At 38.7% G+C, this 16,200-nt stretch overlaps 1 protein-coding gene across 1 annotated transcript in view; it reads right to left on the bottom strand.

Moving 5' to 3' along the window:
- Positions 1-3,217: 3,217 nt before the first annotated feature.
- LOC149067882 (phospholipid-transporting ATPase ABCA3-like) overlaps positions 3,218-16,200 on the bottom strand; it is a 34,556-nt gene continuing 21,573 nt past the window's right edge. The window contains exons 13-22 of the mRNA XM_089252313.1: positions 15,927-16,137; positions 15,473-15,725; positions 12,804-12,907; positions 10,407-11,288; positions 5,704-6,066; positions 5,010-5,536; positions 4,732-4,919; positions 3,897-4,070; positions 3,579-3,801; positions 3,218-3,489 (exon numbers count right to left, since the gene is read on the bottom strand). Coding sequence (XP_089108439.1) covers positions 3,313-3,489; positions 3,579-3,801; positions 3,897-4,070; positions 4,732-4,919; positions 5,010-5,536; positions 5,704-6,066; positions 10,407-11,288; positions 12,804-12,907; positions 15,473-15,725; positions 15,927-16,137 — 3,102 coding nt within the window. The 3' untranslated portion in view covers positions 3,218-3,312. The remainder of the gene's footprint in view (positions 3,490-3,578; positions 3,802-3,896; positions 4,071-4,731; positions 4,920-5,009; positions 5,537-5,703; positions 6,067-10,406; positions 11,289-12,803; positions 12,908-15,472; positions 15,726-15,926; positions 16,138-16,200) is intronic.

Genomic DNA, 16,200 nt, shown 5'->3' with positions numbered 1-16,200 from the left:
CTGGTCAACATCTTTGGAATATAGAAAAACCATGATGAAGAATAAGAGAGCTCAATGCTTGGTAATTCGCACCAACTAGTAATAAATAAACTTAAAACACAAGCTAAGATTATAGTGTGTTCAGTCTGATGCTATGGTGGTCGAGTGGTCATAGTGACGGACTCACATCGCGAGGACCCAGGCTCGATCCCCATTGTGGCCATAGTGGTGGTCGGCTGAAGTTTGTTTTCTGTGGTTACAAACTTCAAGGCATGATTGTGAGCCAATCTACCAGTTAAAAAATCTCACAACAGAGAGCAACAGGCAACCTACAATGACACAATCACTGAATCACACTTCAGAAATAGTTAGAAAAATTGATGGCAGATGTGCAGCACTACACACACACACACACACACACACATATTATAACAAGCACTACACGGAAACGAACTTCACGTTCGGTTCACAAAACGTACAAGCACATTTCAACATGTATCAATTTATTAGAAGTTCCGCAGAGGAACATGGACGAGGTTCATGTGTGGTTTAGTAGTAGTAGTGTGCTCAGTCTATAATCATGTGAAAAATAATCCCCGTGCACACATAGCAAAGTTCACTACAACAGTGTCAGACGGAGGTGATCAGACGCTCCATGTATATTCTCGAATGGCAATCCAATCAGAAGCGTACGCATAGAATCGATCTTGGGAGGGGGCAGAAAAGGCTTGGGGTAGGTCGCAATGATGTTCTTAGCCTTCAAATACCATTGCAATTAACAGAAACTGATTATAATAGAAAAAGGCATTTTCTTCAGATATTTTTATTTTTTTAAATATTCTTTCACATTGAAAAAACATTTTTGATTATCTGGGGCGGGGCATACGTCCCTGATCCCAATATGAGTTAGGAGGTGGGGCAGAGCTGATGAAATTTGCTGATGGGGTCGGGGGTTAAAAATGGCTAAAAATCTACTGACGTAACACTTGAAAGGCCCCTCACAAATTGTGAAAAGTGATATTTATGAAGAATAATAAAGAAACCAATATTAGATGATATGATGGCTTTTTATCCCGAAAACCCATGAAAGAAAAAATTGAATAAAAGATTGAACAGCGATATCAGCATTTGATAAAAAAAAAAGCTGAATTAGAAAAATCCTCGAAGAGATAAACGTTTGTTTTAAAATATATGAAGCAATATTTACACACGGTGAAAGCTCTTATCATATAGGCACACATCACACAAAAAAACCTCAGAAAATAATACTGATGTATATAAGGCAGAAATTACACCATAAAAGTTTTATAAAAGTTATTTTATAAGACTTGAAAAATGCAACCAATAAACTGATTGGTTGCATTTGCTCGAATGTAACTGATTAGCTTTTTGGTTGTATTTTTCAAGTTTTATAAAAGAACTACCAAAATTTTAAAGTGTGGTCCCAGCCTAAGAATCAAGCTCTGAATGAAGAAATGAGAGTCCAAAATGTTTCAAGATTAAAGGTCAGTTACAGAGACAACACTTATCGCAGAGGTCTGTCCCAGCTTCAAAGTTATTGGACGAGGATTATAGTAAACAAAATCAATCGAATGTTTTGGATTGGATTTAAATTTTACTGGCGCAAGGACTAATTAGGTCAAGCTGCGCCAAAACAAATGACCATAAAAACTAAGACAAAACTTGTTCTTGTCATGTCAATAGGTCAAACTATGTATGAAACATGATAAAAAAACAACAATGACATAGATTATAAAAACAATAATTTGTCATAAACCAGTGGCTTTGATGAATTTAAAAATGTGAGATGCATCGCAAAGGTCAGATAAAATTTCAGGAAGTGAGAGATAACCATGACCAAAAGTGGTCGTAAAATGATGACGACGATGTGAACAAGTAAAAGCATGAGCAATTGACACTGACAATGTGGGCACTCTGGTTGACTCTTAGTAATAAATATGATTGTGTGAGGCGACTGTGTCCTATGCATAACCGGCCAAGCAGAACTTCCTCCTTTCGGTTAGTCCTGCAGCTTGAACGCCAATGGCCAAGTGTGGGCTTGAGGGCATGTAATTTCGAATGTTTTGTGTTAGTCAGAAATGCGATATCCACATAGAGCAGTCCTCAGACTTGTGGAATGATACAAATGCAGTAAATGATGGCAATGTTCGTAGATGGGAGAGACTAAAAAAAAAGTCGGCAACAGCAAGGGTTAGGGAATCTGTAATCAGTGATGTGTGTGCACATCAGATATGATTCACACCCTTTTGAAGTCTTGCTAAATTTGCACAGAACTTTACCTCTCAATTAAGTACACAAGCACTGTTTACCAACGAAAATGTGTGTCAAGTAAGAAGTTTTTTCAGATTCCTTACGCATGTTTGTTTTGAGACACAATCTATGTAATTTTTGGAGAAAAAAGATAGCTAACACGACCTGAAGACCAGCCTTACACTTCTCCACAGGTTACTCAGGGTACAGAATGATAACACATTGTTAAAGTACAATCCTAGAAAAAGCTCAAAAATGACCTAACCAGTCATTCTTGCTATAGCACTGGCTTATAATCAATAATACCCCAACCATCAAACAAGAAACAACCTAGTCAATGACGAAATCTCAAGCGGAAAAGTCAACCTTCTTTTTTGACCTTAGCATCCAACTTGGAAACGTATTATCACTAAATTCTCCACTGTGGAGAAGTGTCAAGCTAGTTCTGATGGTACATCAGCGATATCATCATACGGTTGATTGTTGGTAATCTCTTTCCTCCAAAAACGGCACACATTGTGTTGAAAAGCACGAATTCAAAAACCACTTTTATTTGCCATTTCTGTTGGTAAAAGAACTTTTTTTGGACTTCCCCTAAATAGGGTCTGCCATCCTTCGTTGGATTACCTTCCCTTCATTAATGACGTTCAAACCACATGCTCCACAGATCTGATGGGGGAAATATATGCCGGCACCACTACATTTCTCAAAATCATTTTCCAAGAAAGGTTAGTTAGGGAGTGAATAAGAGCCTGATTTGATTGATCTAACACGTTTCAATCATTTGACACGATTCAAAACGTTTGTGTGTGTCTGTAAAAATTGAGGGATCATTTGATTCTACATGTTGTATAAATTGCACTTTTCCAAAGAATGATCACGTATGAACATACAGTGGACGGCATCTACCCCCTAGGACAACAAATTTTGATTTTTTTTTTTCATCATCAACAGATGGATCGCGATATAATCTCAAAACATTTTGACTCTTTAAAAATTAACGGAAAATTTACATAAAGAATCACCACAAACATATAATTATAATCTGCATAAAAGTCTCAATTATTTTTGCTGATCCGATACTCTCTGAGACTTGGCGAATGTCAAGAAGATCTGCTCCAGCGTCGTGCCGCTGATCAGATAGTCCTCGATACCGAAATCCTGCTTCATCTGCTCCATCTCCTTGAACAACCTGCTCCAAGGGATCGAAGTGTCAGTCACCTGCAGTTGCAAGATCCCCTGCGAAGAGGAGGGAAACAAATTTCAATATTTGAGACAAGCTGACATTTTATTTCCTCAATCGCTTCGGGATCCGAGACGATACTTACTTGGTTCTTGTCTCTCAGAACTGATCCATGGAAAACATTCTGGAAATGGATGATGATGGCTGTCACTGCTTCCTGATTATCCTCCATTTCCTTTTTGGGCTTGATCGTCACCATGTAACCCTGTCCAAATTTAGACTTGAGGTGCTGGATGGATCCCAGACACTTGAACTTGCCATTCACCATTATAGCCAGTCTCTCGCAGAGGTACTCGCACTCCTCCATACTAAATGTCGAAATTAAATCGATTAAGAAAACATGGATATTATTTGAATAAAACAAACTAAAACTACATGAGTAATTGCAGTATCGGGTTTTCACCTGTGAGTGCAAAGGACGATGGACGATCCGCTAGTTTCTCGGACCCTTTCCAGTACTTTCCATATTTTCCTCCTCGAAACGGGATCTACTCCTGATGACGGCTCGTCTAAGAGGATGACTGGAGGAGATCCGATAATTGCCAGTGCTAGAGAAAGTTTACGTTTGTTGCCACCACTGTATAATAACAAAAGAAATAAATCCAGCATTAAATTTCAGACAATGATTTGACGGAGCAATCAAAAATGTATGTAAGGTGAATTCTGTATGTTCAAGTAGTGACTCAGATGTCAGAGCAGAAATTGGCCATATACATGACAACTACATTTAAATTGTTTATTCTGTTGTTGACCCCAAAGGGGGTACAGGGAGAGGGTTCGTCTTTCACCAAGGCATGGTCCAAGTTCAATTTAACTTTATAGCTTTTCCTTTCTTGTTGCTGAGGCCAAAATGAGTGAATATATCTATTGCTTTTGTATGATAGAGAGAAAATATAGTCGTGGCAGAATAAGAACCTCAGCTTCTTAATTTGATTAGGTAGTCATTGCTGAGCACACGCTCTGCAACCATAGACTTATCTGTTTGGTGCAACCCACAGTTCCGCTCATACAGCATTCCCTTCATCCCCCCAAAATTCAATCAGCAGTAATACAACTGATGCTTATTATAACGCCCCCCCCCCCTTCCCCATCATTCCTTCAAAAACCAAGGTTATATCAGGTGGTCATTGTATTGAAAAAAAACAAAACAAATAGGATATAGTCATTATATAAAACTTTTCCTATCTGTCATTGTAATGATCGCCATACAGAAAATAAATATAAATAAATGTTGATACCTGTATATTCTTGTTTCTTTATCTGCATGTTCTTCGAGACCGACATTTTTGATGATCTCATTGACAACATTAGGAGCGGCATTGTAAGTGATGCCTCTCAAAGCAGCAAATAGGTTCAGCATCTCTCGTCCAGTCAATCGGTCAAGCAATGGATCAAACTGTGGACAATAACCAAGGTATGACTGAAACTGAAAACAGAAAAAAGAGGAAAAATTGTTAAACCATTAAAACGATTTTCAATTTTAGCAGTAACAGATCGCACTAACATGAAAACACACCTCCTTCAATGATGTACAGATGTTATATTGTCCGATATATGCATTGCCTTTAGTCGGTTGGATGTCACCAGTCAGCATCTTGAACGTCGACGTCTTCCCAGCACCATTGACACCGAGGAGACCGAAGCATTCCTCCCTGTGGATAGCAAAGGTCAGGTCATCGACCGCACACAACTGACCATAACACCTGCTGAGACGCAATGCCACCAGGGCTTCTCGTTCGAAAGCATCAAAACCCATTTGTTGATCAAGCCTCTCCCTCTCTCTCAGGACATCAGAGTCTTGGGGGCTGTCTTGATCTGTTGCAGGTGAAACATGCACTGTGGCAATGTTATACTTCTTCGGGAATAGCCTGATCCTAATGATTCGCCACAGAAGGCTTAGAAGTCCACTTTCCAGGAGTGCTAAGAGGGCGAAATACAGGCAGCCTGTGACAAACAACATTAGCGCATCAATACCAGCCATTTCATTGTCGAAAGCCAGAGGATTCTTTTTCTGGAAACAATTGCCCAATTTTTTACACAGTTCTGAAACAGAGGAAACATTAAAAATAAAGTGCTAATATCTGCATACCTACTGATAAACTATACTAGCATCAATCAAAATGAATTATCATAGACGCATAGTGTCACAACAAGATCAATTGCCCAGGCTACTGATTTGATTAAACTTGAATGAAGCAATGAAAACCTACCTGGGCAGCACATCAAAATCTGTGACTGCCTAAAACTGCCACTGCTGCATGACTGTTCCAGAGTGTCCGGAGGGATCATGTTGCAAAACATGTTGTTGTAGGAAACGGCCATGGTCTTAGCCAAACCCCACGAAACAGTGAACGAGGGCAGAAGTCGCAAGAACCAGATGGAAATGAGGAGATCTGTTCCAGCGGCGTTCGAAAACAGCATAGTGATGATCGGCGTTGGGACGATGGAAATGATGAAGGCAGCTGTTGAGATGACGTTGGACGCTGTGTTGGAGTTCTTGAAGCCATGGGAGAGGACGTAGCATAAAGGTATGAAGTTCCAACCGGCCAATAAAAGTAGCAAGAGTATACTGCCTGTAAAAAAAAAGAAAGCCTTATATCATTAAAGCACGATAGACAAATTCTGCATTAGCCTCAAAATGAAATGAACCCGCCAGCTGGATATGACGGATATGCCATCACACCAATTTTTAATCTAATTATTAGTTTTTGAAAACTATAATTGGAAATTATTTCAATTATGATAATTTTTTTTTTGATTATTTAAAAAAATGGTTAAGAGCACATGGAAGTCAGGTAATGTATTCATAAAAAATTTTAATCAGGAAAATTTATTTTATTAGCTTTTATTTTTATTAGCTTTATTAACTTTTAAAAGAGGAAAAAAAGAAAAAGGAGAAATTAATTCGACAGCTTGACTCGTTAAATAATTTACAAGCACCTCTTTCCCAGAGCCAGTGCTGTCTTAACGCATGGGCTCACCCGGGGGCCTCACAAAAATGAGATCCGGTTGAAATTTTCTAGGATTTACCAAGTAGGGCCTCCGAAAAACCACTTGGCCCGGGGGCCTATGATACTCTTAAGACGGCTCTGCCCAGAGCTTCAAAATTGGAACCTGCTTCAAAATGAAATACAAGCACCTTACCACGAGATCCCGGAACCTCCATACGGCTTACCTTGAACTGCTAAAATTTGTACACGCTTTTTGGAAATTTCCCAAATTCTAGATGTGCTTCCAAAGCACTTCTTGGAAAGCTTCTAAAATTCTGGAATGTGCTTTCCGGAAAACGTCCGAATTCTGGATGCACTTCTGTTAACTTGATGAGTTGATTTAAAGTAGTTAATTTTGACTAAATGAGTTAATTTAAGGTAGTTAGGAAAATTAAATAGTTTAATAATAATATACAAAAAATATAGCTGAGAAGAAAGACTACAGAAAGGTAAAAGAAACTTACATTAGTACAAGAATGTAGGTCAGGAGGCATGGTTCAAGTAGTGGTGGATTTCGATGTGAAAAGTTTATTGGGAATGAAACAGGTTGTTGAATTTATGGGAAAAGGTATATTTTGTAATGCAGTTATATGTAGTCGGAAAAAATATAATAAAATGAGATCCTAGTAGAGAATGATAGGTAGGTGAAATAATGTTCATGTCAAGCTGAAGATTGCAGCACTGGAAATCTTATCTAAAATAAGATAAGACTAAACTTTGTCGCTGGTCAAATGCATTGATTTATTAAGGAATGTGTGTCTAAACTCTTTCTTTGAACATGAAACAAATCCAAATTAAAATAATTGAGTCAAAGATTATGGGTTAATGAGATTTTACCAGAGAAGGTAAAAGCAAATGAAATAAAAGTTTCATGGGATAAAAAGTAGGACAGAAAGTAAAGGAAAGAATAAGATGTTGAATGGGAAGTTTTGAAGCAGCACAAAAAGGCAGAGTTAGAATTATGAGGAAAATATAAAATAATTTTAGAGGAGAAATTCGGGTTGGAGGAGAGAGAATCTCAGACAGTATGAGTTTTAAGTGAGAAAGGAATCAACAAGATAGAAAGGAGAGAAAGATGGAGAGTCCTCAGCTTTATTGGAGCAAGTCATATTAAACTAGTGTCATGTTTTTAATTCATATACTGTAGTTCCTCATATTGCGTATTAATTTAGATAGAGTTTAAGTGAAAATATGTAACAGTTATAAGTATATTTATATATCTATGAATAGAATGTTTCGTTTCTGTTAAAAGAATTATCTAATTACTTTAGAGTTTGTTACTTTTAGTTATTATTTCAGTTAATGTTTAATGGCCTGTGTGTGTGTTATTATAAAGTCGTGGGTTGCTCTTCAAATATCGAAGGAGACCCCACAACTCAGTAATTTAAATTCACAACCTGTAATGTACGTAAGTCAAAAGAATGTTGAGATGGGTAACAGGGTTACAAAGGTGTTATAATCTCAATGGTCCAAGGACCACCCTACACTTCTAGGGAAGCTCAAGTTGTGCTTTTGAGAAAGCTTCCCAATTCTGGATGTGCATTCAGGGAAGCTCTCAAATTCTGGATGTGCTTCCAAAATCTGGGTGTGCTTCCAAGCTAGAGAAGCTCCCAAAACCTGGCCGTGCTCCCAATCCTGACAGGCTCACAAAATCTGCACACATGCAACCAAAGCCGCCTTGTAAGTTAAGCGTACCCACTCAATGTTAAAGAAAGGCAGCGGAATTGATGGCAGCGCCATCTGAAGTTTGATGGGTCAAACTTGCCGATTGATCACGCGGCTCCCACGCTTCTCTTCCCCCTTCCTTTGATCGCGTTATTCCGATTTCAACTTTGATTTATTTTTCAGTCTATTGCTACGGAACCTAAAAATCTTAATTCCCACTAAAGCGGACATTTTTTACTTCTTTATAGGAGACGTACTTGTGCATAAAAGTATAAATCACTCAGTAACAATAACAATGTTATCGACACTTCAACAGCTAAATCTATACTTGTGAACACCCGTCTTCGTGTCATTTTACACCCATCAAATGCACGCGGACTTATTCAATAAATATAATTTTAGTTGGCCCTCAGAAGGCCCGTTTTTATAATTTTAAAGATGAACAATTTGCCAAAATAATCACGAGCAATAGCTAACCAACCTAACCGAGAGTCTTCACATGAGTAAGTAAACAAAATGGCGCCGTGATGGGGAAATGCATTATGGGAAATGACTTTCCTACCCGATGCTAGCAGCCAATCACAGGCCAGCAGGTACCCATCTAAACAGAGAGGGCGCTGATGCCGTTTGGCTACCAGTTTAACAACAGGACTGTTTACGCTTACTCTTAATGCAGCTTTGCATGCAACTCTATGAACTAAAATCTCTTCAAATCTAAAAAAATTATATTTTGCTATTCTATTCCTAATCCAGTTTTTTTTACTATTAATTTCCCGAATTTTCTGCCCTCTCAAAATCTGCACTGGCATTCCTATGAGCTCCTAAGATCTGTAAGCACCTCCCAGTAAGGTGGTTTCAAATTCTGCCTATGTTTCTTCACAAGCTTCTGAAGGGTATGTATAGCTCCTGAGATCCAAAAATCTGCACTAATCTTCACGAGCTCCCAAAATAAGTTTTTGTTTTTCCTGAGCAAACCTTGGCATTGATATTTCGTGAGGTGTGCCTAACAATTTTGGAACTTCTAAGTTAGAGGGTTGAACAACAAGATACTATATAATATCAGGTGATAATCTGCAACTACATACTGTACCATATGGAGGAAGTTTTTAAGAGGTACCTGTCACGCTAGCTGGCCTTAACAGCTGCTGAACTTAAAATGGATCAATGACTTTCACACCCCATCAATATGTGAAGTTCATTCACAAATAGAATGATACGGTAAAATCTGTCTACAACGGAATCTGTATTAAGCAAAAACCTGTCTAACAGAAAAAAAACGTAGTCCCGTGATTCAATGCCAAAATACACATTAAAAAACCTGGATTAAATGGAACCTAACGCAGAAACAGAACAGAAAGAAAAAAATTTTACCCTCTCTTAATGGAAAATTCCACACAAACACTTCGACTGTTTTGCGACCAATTGACCAAGGATCATACAAAATATTAGTGCTTCTATCAAAATTTTTTATACAATAACTGTTTGCCAATGCGTGATCTACTTCACCTACCCTTAGATTTGTAAAAAAAACTGGTACCATACTTGAGGCTGTGGTTTTTTGAAAAGCCACATTTAGTGAAACAGTTGCTTTCTGAAATTGTAACAAAATTTTCCAGTAAAGCAGGTTTTTCTATGGGAGAAATCAGTGCAATTGGTTAGATTTCCAAATGATATACAAGACTTACAAAATTGTATACGAGCTGCTTTCCGTGATCGCAAGTGTTCAGTAGGGTCGTAATTAGAGGGGGGTGGGGCGGGGCAAATCGCTCAGGCAGCAATTTTATGTGGGAAAGTCAAATTTTACAGTGGTCAAGGCAGTTCGAAATCATGTTGTCCCCCACCCACCCACAAAAATCCCAGTTATGGCCCTGGTGCTGAGGATTAAATAGATATAGACGACAATGTGCAAACTGAACCTGATATGACAGATATTGACACACTCATTGAAAATTGCAGAGAAAGTCAAAAAGAATGTAAATGTCATTTCAGGTGAAGAACAGTTTCGGGCAGAAATATTTAATAATTATAGAGTAAATAATGTGCATTATTTTATGCACATTTAAATTAGTTTATTTTCAATTGATTTATTTTTATTATACTGTATGCACTCCAATTACATAGCCAGATCATTACATGATTTCCCACATTATGTCAATTGGACCTCTATTAAGCGGAAACCTGTGTTCAACAGAAAAAATCTCAGTCACTTGTGATTCTGTTGAAGACTGGTTTTACAGTATCTCTAAAAAATAACCTACCAGCAGCTTCTGGTTTCATGAAGATAACATCTGCACAGAAGAAAGCGAATGGCAACAGCAGGACCACCGAAGCGATGAAGTGGCAAAAGATATCCCACAGGAACATCCCCAACCAGTACACAAACCAACTGAGTCCAGTGAGGAGTTGCAATAGCTTGGCCCTTGTGACGCGCTCTATGACCGGCACGAAGACATACGAAGCGGTCAGAGTACACAGTGCGAATGGGAAGAATGTACTGGACAATATCATGACTAGTACTGTATTCACTGGTCCACTAAATTCTTGCCGCGTTGTCTCGGGGAGAGGAGCATTTGTCACCAGCATACGCGCCTTCTCGTCCTTGCCATAGTACCTCAGCAATGCATTATGCATCACGTTCAGAGAGATCGGCATAGCATGGTAAGGTTGGCCATTATACCAAGCACGTAACTTGAGGATGTTATTGCCGTCTTTGCTGTCGTTAGTGCCCCCGAAGAGCCACAACGTTAGGTACTCGCGCAAGTTAGTCTCACCCTTTTCTAAGATGAAATTCGTTGGATTATCTGTTCTAGTCACAGTGACGCCATACTCGCTCAAGAGTGGTTCGTAATAGTCCCTCATCAAATGAGAGCTGTTGCTGTCGACAAATCCCTTCGTCGCACCATATGCGATTTTTGGATCTAGCTCCAGGCGGTCAGATTGACCTCCTCCTCCTTCCCTGGATGTTTTCCTCAACAGCAATGCCAAGATGAGAATGATCAGGAATGGAAAGATGACTTGAGAGAAGATTACACTGTAGAAACGCTTTGAATAATTGAACCTCTTTATAAGGATGGAGAGCAGTTGGTTCAAGAGCATGTTCAATCCCGTTACCTTTTCAGAGTAGCCCATCAACAAGGCTCCTAAAATAATAAGAGCAAACATTGTATGATTGTAATCAAAAACACAGAACATGATTATCATTTCTTATCAACACAGTGCCCAAAAAACAGTATCTATTCTGTAGCAGATCAGTCTAATAGATTCTATAATAGATGCTGGCGGACATTGTTTGCTGTCTTACCTCTACTCATGGTTTCGCCACTCCCAAAGGCAGTTCAGCAGATTTGCTGGAAGTCAGGCTCTACAATTTAAAAATGTCTGAGCTGTAATATAAATGGGGTCTCGCCTATAGCCTACCAAACAAGAACAATGTGTCTGGCGAGACTAAACCAATCAATTATTTTGAAAGAACTATAGTACTACAACTTTTCAGGTTGTTATGCAATGGCAGTGGTTTCAAAGCTCGAAGAGTCAATATTTTGTAGTGGGTGAGGGGGTAAAGACTAGCATTTATTCAGAAATAAAAGCCTCATACATAAAGCTCAAGTTGCGCAAACACGGGTGCAGAGTACAGTAAAACCCCTCTTAAAGGACACCCCTCAGATGTGGTGACCCCCCATTTTATGGTCAAATAATATTTTCCCCTTGTGTAAAATATTTTAAAGTATGCATTTTAACCCCTGATTAATGCCCCCCCCCCTCTTTTATGGACAATTTTTTTGTCGTCCCACCAGTGACTGCAAAAGAGAGGTTTTACTGTACTTCCAATGACAGAACCCAGGGGATCAGGTCACTCCACGAATTTCAGAGAGAGGGGGCTAAAATGACGAATGACAAAACTTGCACTTTTGTTCTGGTTGCAAAAAAAAGATTGATCAGTGTTAGAAATGAGACCATATCAGCAGTGATCTTTTATTAAATGAACTCAATTTTATAGGGTGTCTGTAATTGAAGTTGGCACATTTGGAACGGTTTATAGCCTTAATTATCCCTCTGAAAATCATTAAACTTAAGGTAAGCCTTAATGAAAGAAAGGGACAAAGAGCATTTTCAAAGACCGGACATCTCTGCATAACTTCTGGTGCAGAACCATAGTGCTTGTGAAAGAGTTTCATTAGTAAAGCAGGGTCATGACAAGGATTTTTTCGGGGGGGGGGGGGGACATAATTTCATTGCTCCCATCACTGTAAAAAAAAAATTATGATTTTACAGTATTTTTTTTTTTGTTTTACCCTAAAATTTGCCACCCTCGATAACAACCTCTGTTATCCGCACCTAGTTCAAGTCGTATTTGACAGCATGGTTATGCTGTAGATGTTGACTAGATCTCATCCCGAAGCTGGGAAAATATGTTACCCAGAAAGTTAGCTATGTGCGCCACAATTTCAATAGAAAACATCCTCCAGCAGGAAAAGTCTAGACTGATCTCCCTCCTCCATTGTTTCATTAAGAGGCTCCCAAAGTTTCGTGGTTTCTCATGGGCACTCAGAGTCATAGACAGCTTAGAACATGCCAAATTTAATTATAGACACCGAACATTTTTGATAAAATAAAAATAACTTTGGACTCCAGTTTAAATCAAACAAATGATTTACCTGAACCAGCAGGATCAGTTATCGCACCATTGATTTCTCTCACATCGCCATCTCCCTGCTTCTTCACAGTATGCAACAAAGTTTCGTCATCAAGCGATACGACCCTACATTAAAAAGTTCTCATATTACAAAACATATCGTTTTCTCAAAATCCATCATTAAGAAACAAATACCTTACTTGTTTTCTCCATTAAAAAACAGTAGTTTCTGATCATGTTGACCAGAGATCCTGAAACTTTTTAAATTCACAGCACCCTTGGGAAAGAGATTAGAGTTCTAAATACTTTGTGGCCCATCTAATCAATACCAAATGTTGCGATCCGATACGTAAATCGGATGCTGCCGATATCAATCCGCCATGACGTCATCGATCATGTGTGATCCTCCTATATAAAGGAAGATTTCTTCTCTGTGCACACACACACACACACACACACACACACACACACACACACACACACACACTTAATCCTGTCTTTTAGCTCAATATCACAGCGCTGTGCGCTCGTGAGAGATATTTTAATCTAAATTTTTATGTTTAGTTATGCTTGCGTTTATTAAATAAATTACTTTAAACCACCGCATTTCCACCTCTTAAAACGGAAGTGCTCTAGAACAGTGTTTATCAACTGCCAGGTTGCCACCCAGTCACACCAGGCCATGAGTGACTCCCAGTTTCATTTTTCTATTTTATTTCTCTTCACATGTATTTCACTTCTAGTCACATGTATGACAAGGCTTTTCACTTACAAAAAAATAAATTTACTCTTGGGCCCTAAAAATTACTACTGGAAGAACCACTACTCTTGAAAGCTACTACTTAACCGTATATGCATCTCTTGTACACATCCCATTCCACAGCGGAATTTTGAATAAATCGACGCATGCAGAAGTGTGTTGTGTGTGTGTATGTATGGCCCTAATGTATCTATGTTGTTAGAGCTGTGCTTGTTTTGTGTTCTTGCTCATGCTGCCACTTGTTTTACACATTTTGAAGTAATGCAGGTAAATGGTTGAATTTTAGTGTTACGTAAGTATCATGTTGAAGGTCTGCCTGGTTTCTGTAGAGAGAAATTTTCAAATGAGAGACCTGGCTGCATTCCTACCTTGAAGTTGGAAAACCACAGGTAACCATCTTCACCTGACCACAACAGGATTTCATAGCTGCCAAGTCTCCCGAATTTTAGCTTCATCGCTCGACCTCCCGAAAAGTTCTTAAATCTCCCGAATTTTTACAAAAATCACAAATTGTCCCTAAAAATCTCCTACTTCATTAAAAGAAATCCCCGCTTATGAAAACAATCCCTAAGGAATTTCTTGTGGAGCATAAAGCCTCTTTTTTTTCCCCCTTTTGACGTCACACGACATAAATGGGGAAATTCCCTTTTTAAGGAAGTTTTACAAACCCTCTGATGGTAATAAGAAAGTTGTTGGTCTTATCATGCAGGGAAATGGCTTAGCAGCCAATAGTCCTGAATAATAATTGAAGATTATAGTGATGCGCATATGGTCAAAATTTCTTTTGTTGAATTTACGTACGTGCGATATAACAAAACATGAATACTGATAAGCAAAAACATATTTAATCAATTTCAAAGATACTTATTCCGATGAATTTCCTTTCATCAAACGTTCCAGAAGAGGGCAGACTTTTCCTTTTTGTACAAGTTGTGTTACGGGCATAAACATCGGTCATGGAAAGACTGCCATCATCACTCGTAAAATTTGAAAAAATGCATCAAGCAAGTGTCACAAAAAGTCAGTGTTCTTCAAAAATTGACGGTGCTTTCCTTCATCTTCCGATGATTTTGGGGTCATTCGCGCAGAATGTTTGTTCACAGCGTTTCTGATTGAACACAATATTTATTTTTACATCATTGAAGTTTTGGCCTCCAATTTCACTTGTTTTTTGCGTGGGAATTTTATTCCCAAGGGTTTAACTTCCATGTGTGTAAAATCCTTATTTTAATTTGACTTCAGTTTTTGAGTAGGGATTTTATTCCCTACGCTCTAACTTTTATGTTTGGAAAATCCCTATTTTATTTGGAAAAATCCCTATTGTATTTATTAGGGAGTGGTTTTAGCATAAAATACGGGTTCACGTGAAAATCTCCCGAATTTTCATTTTCAAAAGTTGGCAGCTATGGGATTTGAACCTCAGTTCAAAACACGAGATGTTTTCTCTAGAAAACCGCTGGCCCTGACATCATTCATACCAGGCCACGATATTGGCCATTTTTTTACCCCATTCATTCGTCGTTAGTCATGCGTTCGACTGAGCCTAATATTCACAAAAATAAATGAAATCAGGCTGCAGGCTTCCAAAATTTTGAGAAACGCTGCTTTAGAAAGCAGCAAGATGTTTTGGGGGAATTTCAACATATTGAAAATAGGACTATGATAGGGCAACTTTGGGGGGAAGGGGGGGGGGGTCAAGGGGGAAAAACCTCAGATCGGAAAGAAGGTACCACAAAAGATAATCTCACTTTCACAGCAAGGGTGCCACAAATTTGAAAAGTTTAGGAATAGAATAATGCAATCCCTAAGCAGAATTCATAACTCATCAAGCCAAGGATTAAGATCAGCTTCAAAGAGCTCACAACAGAACTAAAGATTCGTCCATGTCAAAACTAACATTAATAATGCAATAATATGTAAAGTATGATTACTTCAAGAACACATCGTCCATGGTTGTTACGGTCAAACCAAAAGAGGACACATTCAGCGACGACAACTGGCCTTCAAACTCTGTAAACATGTTTCCAAGCATCAAATTAGTTGTCCCCGAGGGGAACGAGTAAACGAGTTCAGTTTCTGAGACGTCTTCCAGGGTGACGTCCTGTATGTGTTGCGATAAAAAGTTTGTAACAGCTCCAGGATTGCAAACAGGCTGTTTCACAATGTGGAGGGAGTAACCGGCACCTGTTGTTTGCATAAAACATAAAAGAAAACATGATTATCATGAGTTAACAACTACAAGTCATGTGTTTCAACTACAAGTCATGTGTTTCAACTACAAGTCATGTGTTTCAACTACAAGTCATGTGTTTCAACTACAAGTCATGTGTTTCAACTACAAGTCACAACTTCCTATATCTCAAGGAGTAATCAAATAATTCTTACCAAACTGTCGCTTCAAGAACATTGGCGAACCACAACACTTAATCTTTCCACCAGACATAATAAGTATCCGATCACCGAGGATATCTGCTTCTTCCATGTAATGGGTTGTCAGAATTATGGTCTTGTCATGACGGATCCCGAGCAGGATATCCCACACTACTCTGCGGCTTTCTGGATCTAAACCAGATGTTGGCTCATCCAGGAACAAGACCTTCAAAGGAAAAACGTGATAAATTCAGAAAACAGATACAGAGACACTATTGAGTACCTCTTA

The sequence above is a fragment of the Pholcus phalangioides genome, unplaced genomic scaffold, assembly GCF_987345545.1.
Source record: "Pholcus phalangioides strain wild (caught in Gottingen) unplaced genomic scaffold, Ppha-v1.0 ptg000028l_1, whole genome shotgun sequence".
NCBI lineage: Eukaryota > Metazoa > Arthropoda > Arachnida > Araneae > Pholcidae > Pholcus > Pholcus phalangioides.
Note: the sequence above shows the minus strand (reverse complement) of the source record. Positions and strands in the feature narration are given on the sequence as shown.